The sequence below is a fragment of the Bufo bufo genome, chromosome 4 (assembly GCF_905171765.1).
Source record: "Bufo bufo chromosome 4, aBufBuf1.1, whole genome shotgun sequence".
Lineage (NCBI taxonomy): Eukaryota > Metazoa > Chordata > Amphibia > Anura > Bufonidae > Bufo > Bufo bufo.
The window spans coordinates 308,929,241-308,948,696 of record NC_053392.1 but is presented as its reverse complement, the minus strand read 5'-3'; the positions used below and the strand labels follow the sequence as shown (position 1 = coordinate 308,948,696).

General features: G+C 44.9%; 1 protein-coding gene across 2 annotated transcripts in view; it reads left to right on the top strand.

Moving 5' to 3' along the window:
* MDN1 (midasin AAA ATPase 1) overlaps window positions 1–19,456 on the top strand; it is a 315,164-nt gene that overhangs the window by 23,193 nt on the left and 272,515 nt on the right. For both annotated transcript variants that reach the window (XM_040428764.1, XM_040428763.1), the window contains exon 2: window positions 7,479–7,705. In XM_040428764.1, coding sequence (XP_040284698.1) covers window positions 7,479–7,705 — 227 coding nt within the window. The remainder of the gene's footprint in view (window positions 1–7,478; window positions 7,706–19,456) is intronic.

Sequence of the window (19,456 nt, the reverse complement as noted above, 5' to 3'; positions counted from 1 at the left end):
GCGGTCCCGAACGCATCCGTCTGGCCCCAATGCATTCTCAGTGGTGGCGGATCCACTGAGAATGCATCCGCCTGCCAGCGCTCAGCCTCCGCTCCGCTCAGTGAGCGGACACCTGAACGCTGCTTGCAGCGTTCGGGTGTCCGCCTGGCCGTGCGGAGGCGAGCGGATCCGTCCAGACTTACAATGTAAGTCAATGGGGGCGGATCCGCTTGAAGATGACACCATATGGCTCAATCTTCAAGCGGATCCGTTCCCCATTGACTTACAATGTAAAGTCTGAACGGATCCGCTCAGACAACTTTCACACTTAGAAAATTTTCTAAGTTTTAATGCAGACGCATCCGTTCTGAACGGATGCGAACGTCTGCATTATCGGAGCGGATCCGTCTGATGAAACATCAGACGGATCCGCTCCGAACACTAGTGTGAAAGTAGCCTTACTAATGTATTTTGATTGTCCATATTGCCTCCTTTGCTGGCTGGATTCATTTTTCCATCACATTATACACTGCTTGTTTCCAGGGGTTGCGACTACCCTGCTTTTCAGCAGCAGTAGCCATGCTTGTACACTATAGAATGAATGCCGGCCTGTGTGCTTTCCCACATTCCTGGCCACCAGAGAGGTCAGCTCCTTTTCCTATAGTGTTCAAGCACGTCGACCACTGCTGGATTGTAGGCTGGTTGTAACCCCTGGAAATGAGCATTGTATAATGTGATGGAAAAATGAATCCGGCCAGCAAAGGAGGCAATATGGACAAACCTTGCATTTACTTTCTCTACATGATAAATGGCATTAGTTTAAGCGAGACAACCCCTGCAGTTTTTTGTGAAATCTTCAATGGAGGCCCCAAATGGAGCCTCTGACACAAGTCCTAAGTGGTTTCACATCCAGTGTCTTACGGAAAAACACTGGATTTTTTTGTGGAAGTTTTTGATTTTAGGACAATGCATCTTCCTTGGACAGCAATGTCACTGTAAATCGGTCACTTGGCTTAGTCGCAGCTCAGCCCGTTTAAGTGAATGTAACTAAGCTGCGATTCCAAGCACAATACGGTGCTGTGCTTGGAGAGCTGCTGGAGCCCGCAACACTGACCAGAGCTCCGGTGAGCTTTTTTTTTTTTTTTTTTACTGCTTCCCACTATATTGTGTGCCATAATTCATGGTGGCTTTAGAAAGTACAACTTTTCCCGCAAAAAATAAGCCCTCATTACAGCTATGTGAACGGAAAATAAAAAGGTTATGGCTCAAGGAAAGACATAGAAGAAAATGAAAACGCAAAAACGGGGGAAAAAAACCCTGCAATAACGGGGAAAAAACCCTGCAATAACGGGGAAAAAACCCTGCAATAACGGGGAAAAAAAACCCACAAAAACCTCCGGTAGTGAAAAGGTTAAAAAGAACCCTTCAAAATTTGCAGTAGCATTATAAAGAAACCCAAACAAACTTGTGTGAAACGACCTTAACGGTACAAAGACTTTTAAAAATAATTAAGGTCCTAGAGTTAAAAATATATGGAATACTAGAAGATATGGCAACTTCATCTGTGGTATTGAACGGGATGCTCCCTTTCTTAATCTGTGACGGAATAAAATTTTGTAGTACCATATAATCATATAGAGGTGTGGGTTGTCCAGACAAATTTCACAAAGTATGGGGCCTGTGGTGCTCATCATCCTCTACTTTGTTTATAGCTGATTCTCTTTTGGCCTCCTTAAAGGGGTTCTATGGGATTTACATATTGATGAACTATCCTCATTTTAGTTAATCATTATGAGATCCGCTCCGTCGATCAGCTGCAGTGCTCACCAGATCCCTGGTGTGCCTCCGTCTCATTGCAGTTTACCAAGCGCTGCACCGTCCATTCAATAGCTGCTGTGCTTGGTACTGAGCCTGCTCCTAGGCCGATGTGACCTCACATCTCCTAGGAAGAGGCCTAAGTGCTTAAAGGGGTTCTCTGGGAATTAAGAAAATAAAAATACTTAAATATTACTTTATTATAAATATAGTCCCAAATACCTTTCATTAGTTATAAAGGCTCATTTTGTCTAGGGAGCAATCTCATTAAGAGAAATAAAATGGTTGCTGTCGTATTAGTGCACACAAAACCTGTCCTAATCACACAGGAGGAGAAGTTACTTCAGAACACTGCGCTAAAGAGCTGCCTCATCCTCCCCTCAGCTCTACTTGTTAGGGATTATGATCCTGAATACAGTTCAATATGATCTTCAGCTGAATCTCTGTAGGAATGGAGTTCATGAGGAGACATGAAGTACAGAGAGGATGGACAGGACAGATTTTCATAATGTGGGGCTGTGGGAATGGAGACTGCGTACAAGTGCTGCTGCCTATTAGCCATATCCCTACCCTCCTTTCTGTACTCCATGTCTCCTCCTGAACTCCATTCTTACAGAGATTCAGCAGAAGATCTTATCCTATATAATCAGGCTCATAATCCCTGACCAGTAGAGCAGAGAGGAGGATGAGGCAGTTCTTTGGCTCAGTGTTGTGAAGTATCTTGTCCTGCCGAGTCATTAGGACAGGTTTTGTGTGTACTAATAGGAAAGTGGCAATTTTATTTCTCCTAATGACTGCTCCCCTAATGAAAGGTATTTGGAAATATATTGATAATAAGTATTTTCATTTTTTTAATTCCTGGAGAACCCCTTTAACCCTTAAAATACTGGAGGTTTTTTCATTTTTCTTCCCTATCTTTCTTGAGCCATAACTTTAAATTTTTCTGTTCACATAGCTGTATGCGGGCTTAGTGGGAAGCGGGAAAAAAATGGGGTGGAATTGGGGGGAAAAAAACACAATTTCTCCAATGTTTTACGGGTTTTGTTCCCGCGGCGTTTCATTAACAGCAAAACTGCAAACGTTAACATATGTACAGGTTTTTTGTGTAGTGTATAAATAAATGTAGACTTTGAGAAAAAAATGCTTTTTATGTCACCATATTCTGACCCCATAACTTTTTTTTATAGTTATATCTACTGTGCTGTGTCATTACGCCATTCGCCATATTGGAAAAATATTTTTATATTTTAATAGTATGGGCGTTTTCAGATGCAGTGATGCCCTTGATGTTTATATTGTTATTTATGTATTTATTTTTTTATTCTAAAAAAAGGGGGGTGATTTTGACTTTTTTATTTTTTATTCTGAACCCTCTTTTAGACCATGATTTAAGGAGAAATGCTCATTTCTTATGTCACCTGCTGGCCAAAATAAGAATTGCAGCTTCAATAACCTGGGTCTCTTCAGAGAGACCCAGCGTTTTGAATTCAATTATCGGCATGCTCATTGGCCACTAAGGATGTTGGTAAGAAGGTTTTTCACCCTTGGGATGCTGTGATCTCACTTGATCATCTAAAGACTTTAATGACCGCGACTGGCAATAATGCGGAGACCCGCCGGCCATGATGCCTGCTGTTCGCATGAGTGGGAGCCATGTTTGCACTTCGCGCTAGGGATCGACCGATATTGATTTTTTAGGGCCGATACCGATAATTTGTGAACTTTCAGGCCGATAGCCGATAATTTATACCGATATTCTGGGAATTTTCATTTTTGAGAAAAAAAAAAATTCCTACACAAATCTGCTGAAAATTAATATGTTTATTGTTAATGTGTATTTTTTTTTGTTTATTGTTAATGTGTATTTTTTTTTTATAAATCTTTTTCATTTATACTTAATATTTTTGTGTTTTTTTTTTTTTACTAACTTTTAACCCCCCTTAGGGACTAGAACCTTTGTCCTATTCACCCTGATAGATCTCTATCAGGGGGAATAGGATCTCACCACTGTCCCTGCTGCTCTGTGCATAGTGCACACAGCAGCATGGAGCTGAACATGGCAGCCAGGGCTTCAATAGCATCCTGGCTGCCATGGTAACCGATCGGAGCCCCAGGCTTACACAGCTGGGGCTCCGATCGGAGGAGCAGGGGAGAGGGGATCCTGTGGCCACTGCCACCAATGAGTAATACTGGGTGGGGGGGCGCACTGCGCCCCCAATGTTTTAACTATTGGCTGGGATTGGGATGGGGGTGGGGGGCGCACTGCGCCACCAATGATTAATACTGGGGGGCTTGGGGGGGGGCGCACTGCGCCCACCAATGAAGATAAGTCTATCGATCATTCATATACAGGAGGCGGGAGCTGGCTGCAGAATCACATAGCGGCTCCCGACCTCTATCAGCGGTAGCTGTGATCCGCGGCACCTGAGGAGTTAACTACCGCGGACCGCAGCTATCGCTCATAGAGGTCGGGAGCCGGCTATGTGATTCTGCAGCCAGCTCCCGCCTCCTGTATATGAATGAATGAGAGGCTTATCTTCATTGGTGGCGCAGCGGCCACAGCCCCTCCCCTCCTCTTATGTTCTATCCCCTCATTGGCGGCAGCGGCAGCAGCAGCACAGGGGGAGGGAGACACTGCTTCCTTCTCCCCGGTGCTGCGGAGGGAACACAGAGCGCGCTGAGAGCCAGCGCGATCTGTGTTCCCAATACGTTATCGGTATATCGGCAAAATAGATGCCGATACCGATAACGTTCAAAATCCTCAATATCGGCCGATAATATCGGCCAAACCGATAATCGGTCGATCCCTACTTCGCGCTAGCGAATGGGTTATAGAGCGCTGTGGCCTCTAAATACATCTGGTCGGCAGCCCTCCATGAGTCAGACCCCTGCCTATCTAATATTGATGACCCATTTTGAAGTTGGGCCATCAGTATGTAAATCCTGGAAAACACCTTTAAAATTTGTATTATGTTTTTGCTGTATAACGTATGGGAGAGTTCCCCTATACTCCTTTCTTTTATATAGTATTTCTAAACTATGTGGTAGTTTATCATTCTTTCCATGTCAGTTCTCTGATGTAAAAAAGCCGCAAATCCTGTGTTAGCGACTTTTTAACCCCTTAGTGACAAGGCTGTTTTTGCCCTTACTGCGTTTTTTTCTTTTTTTCATTGTTTTCTTCCAAGACCTATAACTTCGTTGTTCTTTCTGTATGAGGGCTTGTTTTTTGCCGAACAAGTTTTGGTTTTTAATAGTGCCATTTTGGGGTGCACATTATTTTCTGATCAGCTTTTATTAACTTTCTTGAAAGGGAAATGAGGAAAAAACATCAGTACTACCACTGAGTTTTTATGTTATAAATTTTGCGGCGTTCGTATTTTGGCATAAATAACATAATGTCTTTTATTCTCTGAGTCAGTACGATTACTATATACATATCTATATCTATATCTATCTCTATATCGTTTTACTTTTTAAAAAGCATTATCGTACCCTAAGACCCATAATTTTTTATTTTTTTTATTTTACAACTTTCACCATAGGGGATAATTTAATTGTGTAGTGCATGTTACAGACACGGCAATACCAAATGTGGGGGAGATTTTATTTTTGCTTTTTTTTTCATTGAAAAGCGTATTTTTCAATGGAATAAAAATGTAACTTTTTATTTTTTATAAATGGATTTATTTTTTCCATACCACTTAAAGGGAGTCTTTCACCTATACTGACCATTATAGAACACTTAACACCATTATCAGCATTATAGTCCCCATATTGGAATGCTACTTACTGTTTAGCTGTCCGTCGCTTATTTTCTTTAAAAAAGTTTTATTCAATATGCAAATTAGGTCTGCCGATGCCCAGGCCCCTCGTCACTATTCATATGTAACCCTTCCCCTTTCACCTCTCTGGCCTGCCCTAGGTTCTAAAGAAATCCAGCGCTAACGCCGTTCACAAGCTTCGCCGCGCCTGCGCACTTCATTCCCCATTATGGGCAGAGGCACAAGAGCGTTTAATGCGCATGTGCTGGAATGGGGTATGAAGTGCTCAGGCGCGGCGAAGTTTGTGAATGGCACTGGCGCTAGATTTGTGAAGAATGGTCAGTATAGGTGAAAGACTCCCTTTAAAGGGGGTTATCCAATACTACAAAAATGTCCCCCATACGCTGGGCCCCTCACAGTGAATATACTTTCCCCGCTCCGCTCCTGGTCCACGCACTGCCGCTGCTGCTTCTCCCGTGCGCGGATGAAATATCTGGTGTCAGGGGTGGGGGTTGAGCAGCCAATATGGCACGGACGGGGACGAGCCTCCCCAGCATCGTGGGTGATGCTAGGGAGGCTCATCCCCGTCTGCCATTGGCTGCTCCCCCCGCCCACCCACACTAGAACACTGTAAAGACAGGAAAAACGGCGCGACATAAGGTAAATACCTTCTGGGCAGTGGTCCAGACGTAAAGAATCTCCAAAATGGAGGCTCCCCTTATAGAGTTGTGCTATTGATAGGCACAACTCTATTGTAGACTTGTAGAAATCAATATCCGATCGCCAGGTATGCTGCCGCAGATAAGGTACCTTTGTTGGAGAGGCCAAATCTCTCAAAGGATGTGGTATATCAAGAAGGGTAACTGCTTGGCGCAAAGAACACTGGCATCAAATGGATGGATGGATAATGGATAAATCTTCTTTATCAGGGCTCATTCAGACGGCCGTAAGCTGTCAGCAAAAATGCGGATCAGTTTTTTTGCGGATTAGCTGCTGTCCCATTCACTTCTATGGGGCCTTTTCTTCCATTGCACGGCTCATCAAAACAAATCAAACATGTCCTATACTTGTCGGTGAAAATCAGGACATGGCCCTATTGAAGTCTATGGATCAGCAAAAAACAGAATGCAATCAGTTTTTTTTGCGGACATGCTTAACTCTCCGCAAAAACAACCGATCCGCATTTTTGAGGATAGCATACGGCCGTCTGAATGAGCCTTTAGTAAGATGTCAGCATAACAGACACAACGCGTTTTGGGGATACTCCAGTCCTCTTCATCAAGGTTAGACTTAACCTGATTATCATGCTAAAGATTTCAATTCTGAACTACAGGTCAAATTAGGCTGCAGGTTTTCTCCGTGTCAATGACCTTGCTTAATCTTGTCTACATTTTAGTGCTGTAAAATGCAGCAGGTTTGTGCAGCCAAATCCACGGTACTACATGCAGACATATCCTAACTGCAGTTCACAGCTGTACACTGCCAATTATTTTTTTTTCTCATTCAAATGTTTATTAAGACCAGTACAGCAGGGACAAGAATATACAATGTAGGGGAACAAAACAGAAACCTTGTCCAATGTATACATGCTTGCAGTATCAGAATACTGGTGATCCTTGAATACAGTGTTATGTCTATGACCTGTCAGCCAGGTCTCATGAATAGGAGTGAGGAGAACCTCAAAGCAAGAGGACAATGAAAGAAAAGAAAGAAATAAACTATGAAAAAATAACAATCAGTAACTCCTAGTCTCTCCAATGCGGAGTCTATAGGTATACACTGCCAAATGTATAACTCGTGTCAGGTGCAAAGTGGCTCTCTAAAGTAGCCTTCACTGTCACATCGGCTGAGTATCTTGAAATGTGGATTTATTTGATTATTTACTGTTCTAAATCTTTTTTTTTTTTTTTTGCTGCCTTTTAGATATGGACTCCTCAGGACAGAGAATCCATTTTGAGCTTGCTTGCACAGTTGCTCCTAGACAAGGAATGCACCCTGCTGATTGGGCGACAGCTTCGACCTTTGCTTTTAGATCTTCTGGAGAGAAATGGGGAATGTATCAAAGCTGGAGGTCAGGTGAACCACGATCTTCATGAAAGGTTGTGTGTTGCTATGAGCAAATTGGTTGCCAGCCACCCTGATGCCCTTCCGTGAGTATCAAGCGTAACTATGAATACTGACTTTAAAAAAAATAAATGATGGAATTGTATTACAGTATTCCAATTATACGTCCCTATATAATGTTCAATCTATATCAAGTCTTTTGGATTGGGAAGCATGATGGCTCAGCGGTTAGTGCTCTTACCTTGCTGCAAGGGGTCTTGGATTCACACACGACCAAAGCCAACTTCTGCATGGAGTTAGTTTTTCTTATTTTTTTCTTATTTCTTTTCCAGCCTTCAAAAGCATATTAATATTTAATAACTTGGAATACAGTTTGTGTGCTGCAGTGGAGATGGGGACAGAATGTTAGCGCGATATAAATGAGTAATATACATACTGTAGATAGGATTTAAAGGAGGAAAATAAGGAAAAAATAAATCTGGAACCCCAGATGAGACATAAAAAATAAATAAAAATTGACTAATTTGGCTACACTGGAACATTTTCAAGCCACAGCGGCTCTATAGGATTCAAGTCAGGGCTTTTGACTTTGCCACTCCAAAATCCTAAAGGCATACAAGGCACATACTGATGCATTGTGATTGTCCATATTGCCTCCTATGCTTGCTTCATTAATTTTTCCATTATATTATGCTCTGCTTGTATCCTGGGGTTATGCCCCCCCCTCCCTGCAGTTCATCAGTGATGGCTGTGGTTCACACTAAACGAAAAAGCATCTTCCTTTCTGATGGGCAGGACCGCAGGAGTGCACATAGACACACATGAGCAGCAGCTCCTGGGTTGGCCGCCTTGTATCTGCGCTGCATCGGTGGCCATAACCCCTGGAAATGAGCAGTGTATAATAGTAACATAGCATATAAGGCTGAAAAAAGACATTTGTTCATCCAGTTCGGTCTGTTATCCTGCAAGTTGATCGAGAGGAAGGAAAAAAAAAAACATGTGGAGGTAGAAGCAAATTTTCCCCCACTTAAGGGGGAAAAATTCCTTCCCGACTCCGATCAGGCAATCAGAATAACTGCCTGGATCAACGATCCCTCTGTAGTAGCTATAGCCTGTAATATTATTACACTCCAGAAATACATTCAGGCCCCTCTTGAACTCTTTTATCATGCTCACCATCACCACCTCCTCAGGCAGAGAGTTCCATAGTTCCATAGTCTCACTGCTTTTACCGTAAAGAATCCTCTTCTATGTTCGTTTACAAACCTTCTTTCCTCCAGACGCAGAGGATGACCCCTCGTCACAGTCCTGGGGATAAATAGATGATGGCAGAAATCTCTGTACTGTCCCCTGATATATTTATTCATATTTTTTAGATCTCCCCTCAGTCGTCTATTTTCTAAAGTGAATAACCCTAATGTTGATGATCTTTCAGGGTACTGTAGTTGCCCTATTCCAATTTTTACTTTAGTTGCTCTCCTCTGTACCCTCTCCAGCTCTATGTCTGCCTTGTTCACAGAAGCCCAGAACTGTACACAGTTCTCAATGTGTGGTCTGACTAGTGATTTGTAAAGTGGTAGGACTATGTTCTCATCACGGGCATCTATGCCCCTTTTGTTGCAACCCATTATCTTATTGGCCTTGGCAGAAGCTGCCTGACACTGGTTTTTGCAGCTTAGTTTGCTGTTTATTAAAATTCCTAGATCCTTTTCCATGTCAGTGTTACACAGTGTTTTACCATTTAGTTTGTATGGGTGACTTGCATTATTCCTTCCCATGTGCATAACCTTACATTTGTCAGTGTTAAAACTCATCTGCCACTTCTCTGCCCAAGCCTCCAATCTATCCAGATTCTTCTGTAGCAGTATACTGTCCTCGTCTTTGTTAAAGAGGACCTTTTCATCGGTCCAAACATTGTGAACTAAGTATCATGACATACAGCGGCGTCCAAGGATCTCATTACACTTACTATTATCCCTGGGCGGCTCTCCATTCTCCCATTATGTCCTCCGGTATGTTCGGGGACTTGATTATAGTAGGAGGAGACTGCGCTTGTTCTCCTGGGCATCTCCTTCTCCTAGGCTGTAGGGCTGGCCAATCGCAGCGCAGAGCTCACAGCCTGGGAGAAAAAAACCTCCCAGGCTGTGAGCTCTGCGCTGCGATTGGCCAACGCTACAGCCTAGGAGAAGGAGACGCCCAAGAGAACGAAGGCAGACTCCTTCTACTAAAACCAAGTCCCCGAACATACCGGCGGACATAACGGGAGAACGGGGCGGCGCCCAGGGATAATAGTAAGTGCAGTGAGATACCAGGGCGCCGCTGTATATGTCATGATAATTAGTTCACAATGTTTGGACGGATGAAAGGTCCTCTTTAATTACTTTACACAGTTTAGTGTCATCTGCAAAAAATTATATTTTACTATGCAAGCCTTCTACAAGATCATTAATCAATATATTGAAGAGAATAGGGCCCAATACTGATCCCTGAGGTACTCCACTAGTGACAGTGACCCAATCTGAGTGTGTACCATTAATAACCACCCTTTGTTTTCTATCATTGAGCCAGTTACTTAGACCTCATGCACACGACCGTTTTTTTTTTTGCTGTCTGCAAAAACGGGTTCCGTAGTTCCGTGTCCGTTTTTTTCTTCCGTGGGTCTTCCTTGATTTTTGGAGGATCCACGAACATGAAGGAAAAAGTCGTTTTGGTGTCTGCCTGGCCGTGCGGAGCCAAACTGATCCGTCCTGACTTACAATGCAAGTCAATGGGGATGGATCCGTTTGACGTTGACACAATATGGTGCAATTGCAAACTGATCCATCCCCATTGACTTTCAATGTAAAGTCGGGAGTCCCTATTATACCATCGGATCGGAGTTTTCTCCAATCCGATGGTATATTTTAACTTGAAGTGTCCCCATCACCATGGGAATGCCTCTATGTTAAAATATACCATCGGATTTGAGTTATGGGGACGCTTCAAGTTAGAATATACTAAGAACTGTGTACATGACTGCCCCCTGCTGCCTGGCAGCACCCGATCTCTAACGGGGGCTGTGATCCGCACAATTAACCCCTGAGGTGCCGCACCTGAGGGGTTAATTGTGCGGATCACAGCCCCCTGTAAGAGATCAGGTGGTGCCAGGCCTGAGGGGGCAGACCCCCCCCTCCCTCCCCAGTTTTAAAAACATTGGTGGCCAGTGTGGCCCCCCCTCCCTCCCCTGTATTTAACTCATTGGTGGTCAGTGCGGCCTCCCTCCCTCCCCTGTATTTAACTCATTGGTGGCCAGTGTGGCCCCCTCTCCCTCCCCTGTATTTAACTCATTGGTGGTCAGTGCGCCCTCCCTCCCCTGTATTTAACTCATTGGTGGTCAGTGTGGCCCCCCTCCCTCCCTCCCCTGTATTTAACTCATTGGTGGTCAGTGCGCCCTCCCTCCCCTGTATTTAACTCATTGGTGGCCAGTGCGGCCTCCCCCCCCCCCATCATTGGTGGCAGCAGAGAGTTCCGATCAGAGTCCCAGTTTAATTGCTGGGACTCCGATCAGTAACCATGGAAACCAGGACTCTGCTGCAGTCCTGGCTGTCATGGTTACTTAGCAATTTTAGAAGCATTATACTTACCTGCGATGTCTGTGCCCGGCCGCGCGCTCCTCCTACTTGTAAGTGAAAAGGTCTGTGCGGCGCATTGCTTATAGCACAGACCTGTCACTTACCAGTAGGAGGAGCGCCCGGCCGGTCACAGACATCGCAGGTAAGTATAATGCTTCTAAAATTGCTAAGTAACCATGACAGCCAGGACTGCAGTAGCGTCCTGGTTTCCATGGTTACCGATCGGAGCCCCAGCGATTAAACTGGCCACCAATGAATTAAATGCAGGGGAGGGATGGGGGTCCGCACTGGCCACCAATGAATTTAAAACTGGGGAGGGAGAGGGGTCTGCCCCCTCCGGCCTGGCAGCACCCGATCTCTTACAGGGGGCTGTGATCCGCACAATTAACCCCTCAGGTGCAGCACCTGAGGGGTTAATTGTGCGGATCACAGCCCCCTGTAAGAGATCGGGTGCTGCCAGGCAGCAGGGGGCAGTCATGTACACAGTTCGTAGTATATTCTAACACAGAGGCGTTCCCATAGTGATGGGGACGCTTCAAGTTAGAATATACTACGAACTGTGTACATGACTGCCCCCTGCTGCCTGGCAGCACCCGATCTCTTACAGGGGGCTGTGATCCGCACAATTAACCCCTCAGGTGCCCCTCAGGTCTGTTTGGGTAACAAACATGTGCGATTTTTCTCACGCGAGTGCAAAACGCATTACAATGTTTTGCACTCACGCGGAAAAATCGCGCGTGTTCCCGCAACGCACCCGCACATTTTCCCGCAACGCCCGTGTGAACTCGGCCTAACTGAAGCAAGTGAGGCCTGTGGTCCGTTTGATGTTCATCTGGACTGTTTTGTGACAGTATTTTTGGTCAGCATCCGATCCGCATTTTTCACTATGTGCTGTCCACATCCGTATATCCATTCCACAGTCCTGCAAAAAAAAGATAGAATGTGTCCTGTTTTTTTAATTCATTTTGCAGACAATACGGTTAATTACTCTTACCGGTAATTGGATTTTCAAATAGCCTCCACAACGGCACTCAGGAAGGGAGTCCCTGCCTCCCCAGGACAGGAAACAATGCAGAAGCTCAAGTTTAAAAGTGCCCCCTCCCTTTACCCGCTTCAGTTAATGACATAGGACTCGTTAGTAGAGCAAGAAGTGTATTGAATATTTAACAATATAACGCAACATAATTTACATGAAATAATAAGGGTTGGGAAGCCCCAGTACCGTTGTGGAGGCTATTTGAAAATCCAAGTACCGGTAAGAGTAATAAACCCTTTTCCCTGGCGCCTCCACAATGGCACTCTCAGGAGTAACAGGGAAACAAAAGTCTTTTAGAGTGGGACTACCGCAGATAATACTTTTCTGCCAAAAGATAAATCATGGTTATGGAGTACATCCAACTTAGGCCTCATGCACACAGCCGTTGTGCGGCCGTGCAACATCCGTGCAGCGGGCTGGACCCATTCAACTTGAATCGGTCCGTGGTATGTCCGCACCGCAAAAAATTATGACATGTCACGGACCGATTCAAGTTGAATGGGTCCAGCCCGCTGCACGGATGTTGCACGGCCGCACAACGGCTGTGTGCATGAGGCAATAGTTGGATGTACTCCATAACCATGATTTATCTATTGGCAGAAAAGTATTATCTGCGGTAGTCCCACTCTAAAAGACTTTTGTTTCTCTGTTACTCCTGAGAGTGCCATTGTGGAGGCGCCAGGGAAAAGGGTTAATTACTCTTACCGGTGTTCCGTGACTCCGTTCCGCATCTGTGATGCGGACTGCACGCGGCCGTCGATTGCCGACCCGCCGTTTCCAGGCCACAATACGGCCACAGCCGCCCAGCAGCCGTGTGCATGAGGCCTTAGTGTTTGAAAAAAGTATTTGGGTTTGCCCACGTGGCTTCCCTGGAACAGATATGTTCCACAGATGCAGTCACATTTTCTGCCCATGAGGCCGACACCGCCCTGGTTGAGTGAGCTTTAATCCCCATAGGGGGAAGTGAAGTCTTTGAAGATAGCCGAATTCTGTGGTATTTCTGATCCACCGTGCGATGGTACTCTTGCTTGCTGCTGATCCTTTATGCTGACCTTTATATTGAAGAAGGTGATCAGAGCTCCTGAACTCTGGAGACCTTCGGTAGGTTAATATACACCGTCTTACATCCAGGTTATGATATTTTTCCTCCATTTTTGAAGATGGATTTGGGCAAAAGGATGCAATTTTGAAGTTACCTTAGGTAGAAACATAGTGGTATGGCCTCATGCACACGACCGTTGTGTGCACCCATGGCCGTTGTGCCGTTTTCCGTTTTTTTTTCGCGGACCCATTGACTTTCAATGGGTCCGTGGAAAAATCGGAAAATGCACCGTTTTGCTGCCGTATCCGTGATCCGTGTTTCCTGGCCGTGAAAAAAATATGACCTGTCCTATTTTTTTCACGGCCAACGGTTCACGGACCCATTCAAGTCAATGGGTCCGTGAAAGAACACGGATGCACACAAGATTGGCATCCGTGTCCGTGATCCGTGGCCGTAGGTTAGTTTTTATACAGACGGATCCGAAGATCCGTCTGCATAAAAGCTTTTTCAAAGCTGAGTTTTCACTTCGTGAAAACTCAGAACCGACAGTATATTCTAACACAGAGGCGTTCCCATGGTGATGGGGACGCTTCAGGTTAGAATATACTAACAGAACTGTGTACATGACTGCCCCCTGCTGCCTGGAAGGTGCTGCCAGGCAGCAGGGGGCAGCCCTCCCCCTTTAGTTAACACATTGGTGGCCAGTGCGGCCGCCCCCCCCCCCCCCCCCCCCCTCCCCTGTAGTTAACTCGTTGGTGGCCGGTGGGCCCTCCCCCTCCTAATTATAATCTCCCCCCTATCATTGGTGGCAGCGGAGTGTACCGATCGGAGTCCCGTTTAATCGCTGGGGCTCCGATCGGTAACCATGGCAACCAGGACGCTACTGCAGTCCCGGTTGCCATGGTTACTTAGCAATTTGTAGAACCATTATACTTACCTGCGAGCTGCGATGGTCTGCGTCTGGCCGGGAGCTCCTCCTACTGGTGACAGGTCCGGCCGGGAGCTCCTCTTACTGGTAAGTGACAGGTCCGGCCGGGAGCTCCTCCTACTGGTAAGTGACATGACCTGTCACTTACCAGTAGGAGGAGCTCCCGGCCGGACCTGTCACTTACCAGTAGGAGGAGCTCCCGGCCGGACGCAGACGCTCGCAGGTAAGGATGCAGTAGCGTCCTGGTTGCCATGGTTACCGATCGGAGCCCCAGCGATTAAACTGGGACTCCGATCGGTACACTCCGCTGCCACCAATGATAGGGGGGAGATTTTAATTAGGAGGGGGAGGGAGGGGAGAAAACCCACTGGCCACCAACGAGTTAACTACAGGGGAGGGAGGGGGGGGCCCACTGGCCACCAACGAGTTAACTACAGGGGAGGGAGGGGGGGGCAGTCATGTACACAGTTCTTTTAGTATATTCTAACCTGAAGCGTCCCCATCACCATAGGAACGCCTCTGTGTTAGAATATACTGTCGGATTTGAGTTTGACGATGTAACTCAAATCCGACGGTATATTCTAACATAGAGGCGTTCCCATGGTGATGGGGACGCTTCAAGTTAAAATATACCATCGGATTGGAGAAAACTCCGATCCGATGGTATATTAACTCCTGACTTTACATTGAAAGTCAATGGGGGACGGATCCGTTTGAAATTGCACCATATTGTGTCAACGTCAAACGGATCCGTTTGGCTCCGCACGGCCAGGCGGACACCAAAACGACTTTTTTTTTTCATGTCCGTGGATCCTCCAAAAATCAAGGAAGACCCACGGATGAAAAAAACGGTCCCTTGCAAATCTTAATGTTTGCCATGTTCTTGAATAGATTTTGGAAGTTGTTACTTTTTTACTATATAAAAGAGTGGAAATTACCTGTTCTGACGGACCTTTTTGTTTTAGTAGAATTTGTTCATTCTCCAGACTGTTAGATGCAACTGGTATACACTTGGATGGAAACATTGGGCCCTGACGCAGTAGACCTGAATAGGATGGAAGGGACCAGAATTCCTCCCCCCCCCCCCCCCCAAACAGGAGAGGAAACCAGGACCTTTTCGGCCAGAAGGGGGCGATCAGTATCAATTGCGCCTTTTCCTCCATTGCCTTCATCAATACCCTCGGAATTAGGCTGAAAGGCGGGAAAGCGTAAAGAAGGCCCTTTTGGCCATGGGGAAGAGAGAGCATCTATTATCAGAGAGGGAACCAAATTTTTCGACCTGTTTGTTTTTTCGATCTGCAAAAGGGTCTATAATCGGGGTTCCCTACTCTTCTGAACATTTCTGGGTCTAGTGACCACTCTCCTTCTTTCAGACTTTTCCTGCTGAGATAGTCTGCTACTGTGTTTTCCTTGCCTCTTGGATTATGTGCTGTCAGGGTCTTTATGTTCTTTTCGGCCTAGCAAAAAATTATTCTTGAAAGATCTTGCAGTGCCTTGCTTTTTGTACCCCCTTGCCAATTTAAATAAGCCACGGTAGTGGCGTTGTCACAGAATTTTTACATGTTGAAATCTTACGGTTGACTGTAGAGAAAGTAGTACTTTTGTATATACAGCCGTGAGTTCTTTTAGATTTGATGATGCTTCTGCCATCTTTTGACTCCAAAAACCCTGTACTTGCTTGATCTTGGGTGTGGCCTCCCCAACCTCAACCGCTGGCGTCTGTTGTAATAACTATTTGATTTGTATGTCGCCAGAACACTCCTCTTTGAAGACTTTTCTTTATTCTCCACCAAAGGAGAGACTGTTTTACACTTAGAGTGATTTTTATTCTTTTGTCTAAAGAAGGTGTGCACAACCTGCGGCCCCCAGATCCATCCATCGTGCGATCAGATGTTTCTGCCTGGAGTTGCACAATTGCAGGGTTACAGCTCCTGCAGTGTAGCAGGAGCTGGACGGGTTCCCGGCTGTCAGACAGCAGCAGTCTCGAGGAGAAGGCAGAAGCAGTGTAGGAACGCTTCTGCCTTCTCCTCACACAGGTGAGCGGGTGCGCTGTGCAGTTTAGATCCGGTGATCTCGTGATCACCGGGTCTCAGGGGCAGAGGACTGCAGAGCCTCACCAGCTTTGCCCTGTACAAAGCCTCGCCAGGAGGCTGGTTTTCCCTTTAACTGGGGCTCCTTTGGATGCTCCAGTTACAGGGAGTGCAGAATTATTAGGCAAGTTGTATTTTTGAGGATTAATTTTATTATTGAACAACAACCATGTTCTCAATGAACCCAAAAAACTCATTAATATCAAAGCTGAATATTTTTGTAAGTAGTTTTTAGTTTGTTTTTAGTTTTAGCTATTTTAGGGGGATATCTGTGTGTGCAGGTGACTATTACTGTGCATAATTAGGCAACTTAACAAAAAACAAATATATACCCATTTCAATTATTTATTTTTACCAGTGAAACCAATATAACATCTCAACATTCACAAATATACATTTCTGACATTAAAAAACAAAACAAAAACAAATCAGTGACCAATATAGCCACCTTTCTTTGCAAGGACACTCAAATGCCTGCCATCCATGGATTCTGTCAGTGTTTTGATCTGTTCACCATCAACATTGCGTGCAGCAGCAACCACAGCCTCCCAGACACTGTTCAGAGAGGTGTACTGTTTTCCCTCCTTGTAAATCTCACATTTGATGATGGACCACAGGTTCTCAATGGGGTTCAGATCAGGTGAACAAGGAGGCCACGTCATTAGATTTTCTTCTTTTATACCCTTTCTTGCCAGCCACGCTGTGGAGTACTTGGACGCGTGTGATGGAGCATTGTCCTGCATGAAAATCATGTTTTTCTTGAAGGATGCAGACTTCTTCCTGTACCACTGCTTGAAGAAGGTGTCTTCCAGAAACTGGCAGTAGGACTGGGAGTTGAGCTTGACTCCATCCTCAACTCGAAAAGGCCCCACAAGCTCATCTTTGATGATACCAGCCCAAACCAGTACTCCACCTCCACCTTGCTGGCGTCTGAGTCGGACTGGAGCTCTCTGCCCTTTACCAATCCAGCCACGGGCCCATCCATCTGGCCCATCAAGACTCACTCTCATTTCATCAGTCCATAAAACCTTAGAAAAATCAGTCTTGAGATATTTCTTGGCCCAGTCTTGACGTTTCAGCTTGTGTGTCTTGTTCAGTGGTGGTCGTCTTTCAGCCTTTCTTACCTTGGCCATGTCTCTGAGTATTGCACACCTTGTGCTTTTGGGCACTCCAGTGATGTTGCAGCTCTGAAATATGGCCAAACTGGTGGCAAGTGGCATCTTGGCAGCTGCACGCTTGACTTTTCTCAGTTCATGGGCAGTTATTTTGCGCCTTGGTTTTTCCACACGCTTCTTGCGACCCTGTTGACTATTTTGAATGAAACGCTTGATTGTTCGATGATCACGCTTCAGAAGCTTTGCAATTTTAAGAGTGCTGCATCCCTCTGCAAGATATCTCACTATTTTTGACTTTTCTGAGCCTATCAAGTCCTTCTTTTGACCCATTTTGCCAAAGGAAAGGAAGTTGCCTAATAATTATGCACACCTAATATAGGGTGTTGATGTCATTAGACCATACCACTTCTCATTACAGAGATGCACATCACCTAATATGCTTAATTGGTAGTAGGCTTTCGAGCCTATACAGCTTGGAGTAAGACAACATGCATAAAGAGGATGATGTGGTCAAAATACTCATTTGCCTAATAATTCTGCACGCAGTGTACAGTGGAAATAGTGCAAAAGAAGTCTTTGTCCCCAAAGTTCTTTTATGGCCTTTTGGGGACAAATTATGTGGCAAATATATATATTAAAAGAAAAAAAAAATGTAAAACATAATAAAGACCTCTTGGGGGACATACAGTGCTGCAAAAATATATTTTAAAAAAATTTGGGAAAAAGATGTAAAATAAATATTATGTGGCAAAAATATATTTTAAAAATAGTGATGATAAAAAAATTAAAATATACAAATAAAAGGAAAAAAGGAAAATGTGAAAAATAAAAGTCTGTGTCCCCCCAAGGTCTTTTTGTAACAGATATATATATATATAAAAAAAATAGTAAAATACACAAGGAAAAAACACCCACACCAACCAAAACCATTACAATTATCACCCCATTCATGTGAAACTATACATATTGTATAATAAAATGATCCAACACATCGGGAACTAATTATAATACTTTGCATATTTACCGTAAATAATGAGCTATAGTTTGAATAAAAATGACTTCATAAACAATAAATAAATTGTACAGTTTCTCCCTAATAAAACAAAAAAATATATATCTGTGTTATGTAATAAAAAGCTGCAAAAGTGACTGGTAATTAAAGCGTTTTCAGGGGTTCAAGGGTTAACCAATAAGTGCTAGTAAGGCCTCATGCACACGACCGTACTTTTTATTTTGGTCTGCAGGACACCAGCCATGTGTGTTCTGCATTTAGCATAATGGAGTAACGAATGCGGACAGCACATGGAGTTCAGTCCGCATCTTTTGCGGCCTAGTTGAAGTGAATGGGTCCTCATCCAATCCACTTAAAGAAAATGCGGCTCAGATGCGGACTAAAACAATGGCCGTGTGCGTGAGCCCTCAGGGAAAGCTCTTACTGGTTATTGCAGGGCACCGACCGTATATCTGGGGGTGCAGGAGGCGGTAATTGAGCGCCGTCCTCTGCAGTGAAGTAAAGCGCTCATTTGTGAATAGGAGGCAGGAAGGAAATGTCGCCACTTAAAGGAGTTTCCTAGTTAAAATGATTTTTAACCAGTTCCTGCAGCATAGTCCCTGAAACAGAAGAGTCCTACTTTCCTGCTCTCGCTGTCTCCATTCTCCGGTCCAGGAGCACCTCTCCAGCAAATGACTGATTTTACTGGTGACATTCTGCTTGTGGCCACATCACCACTGAAGCCAGTCATTGGCTGTAGAGGTACAAGTGACTATTCCCATAGCCAGCCGGATGTAAACAGAGCTGGAACCAGAAGATGGAGACAGCGGGAGTGGCGGGGAGCAGAAAAGTATGAATCTTCTGTTTCAGGCCCATGCTGCAGGAACATGTTAAAAATCTTTTTTTTTACCAGGAAATCTCTAAGCCCCTGTTACACGGCACGATATTCAGGACAATTAATGGGAACAAGTGTTCCTGATATCTGGCTGCTATTATCGTGCCGCTGATCAGCCGATAAAGGAAT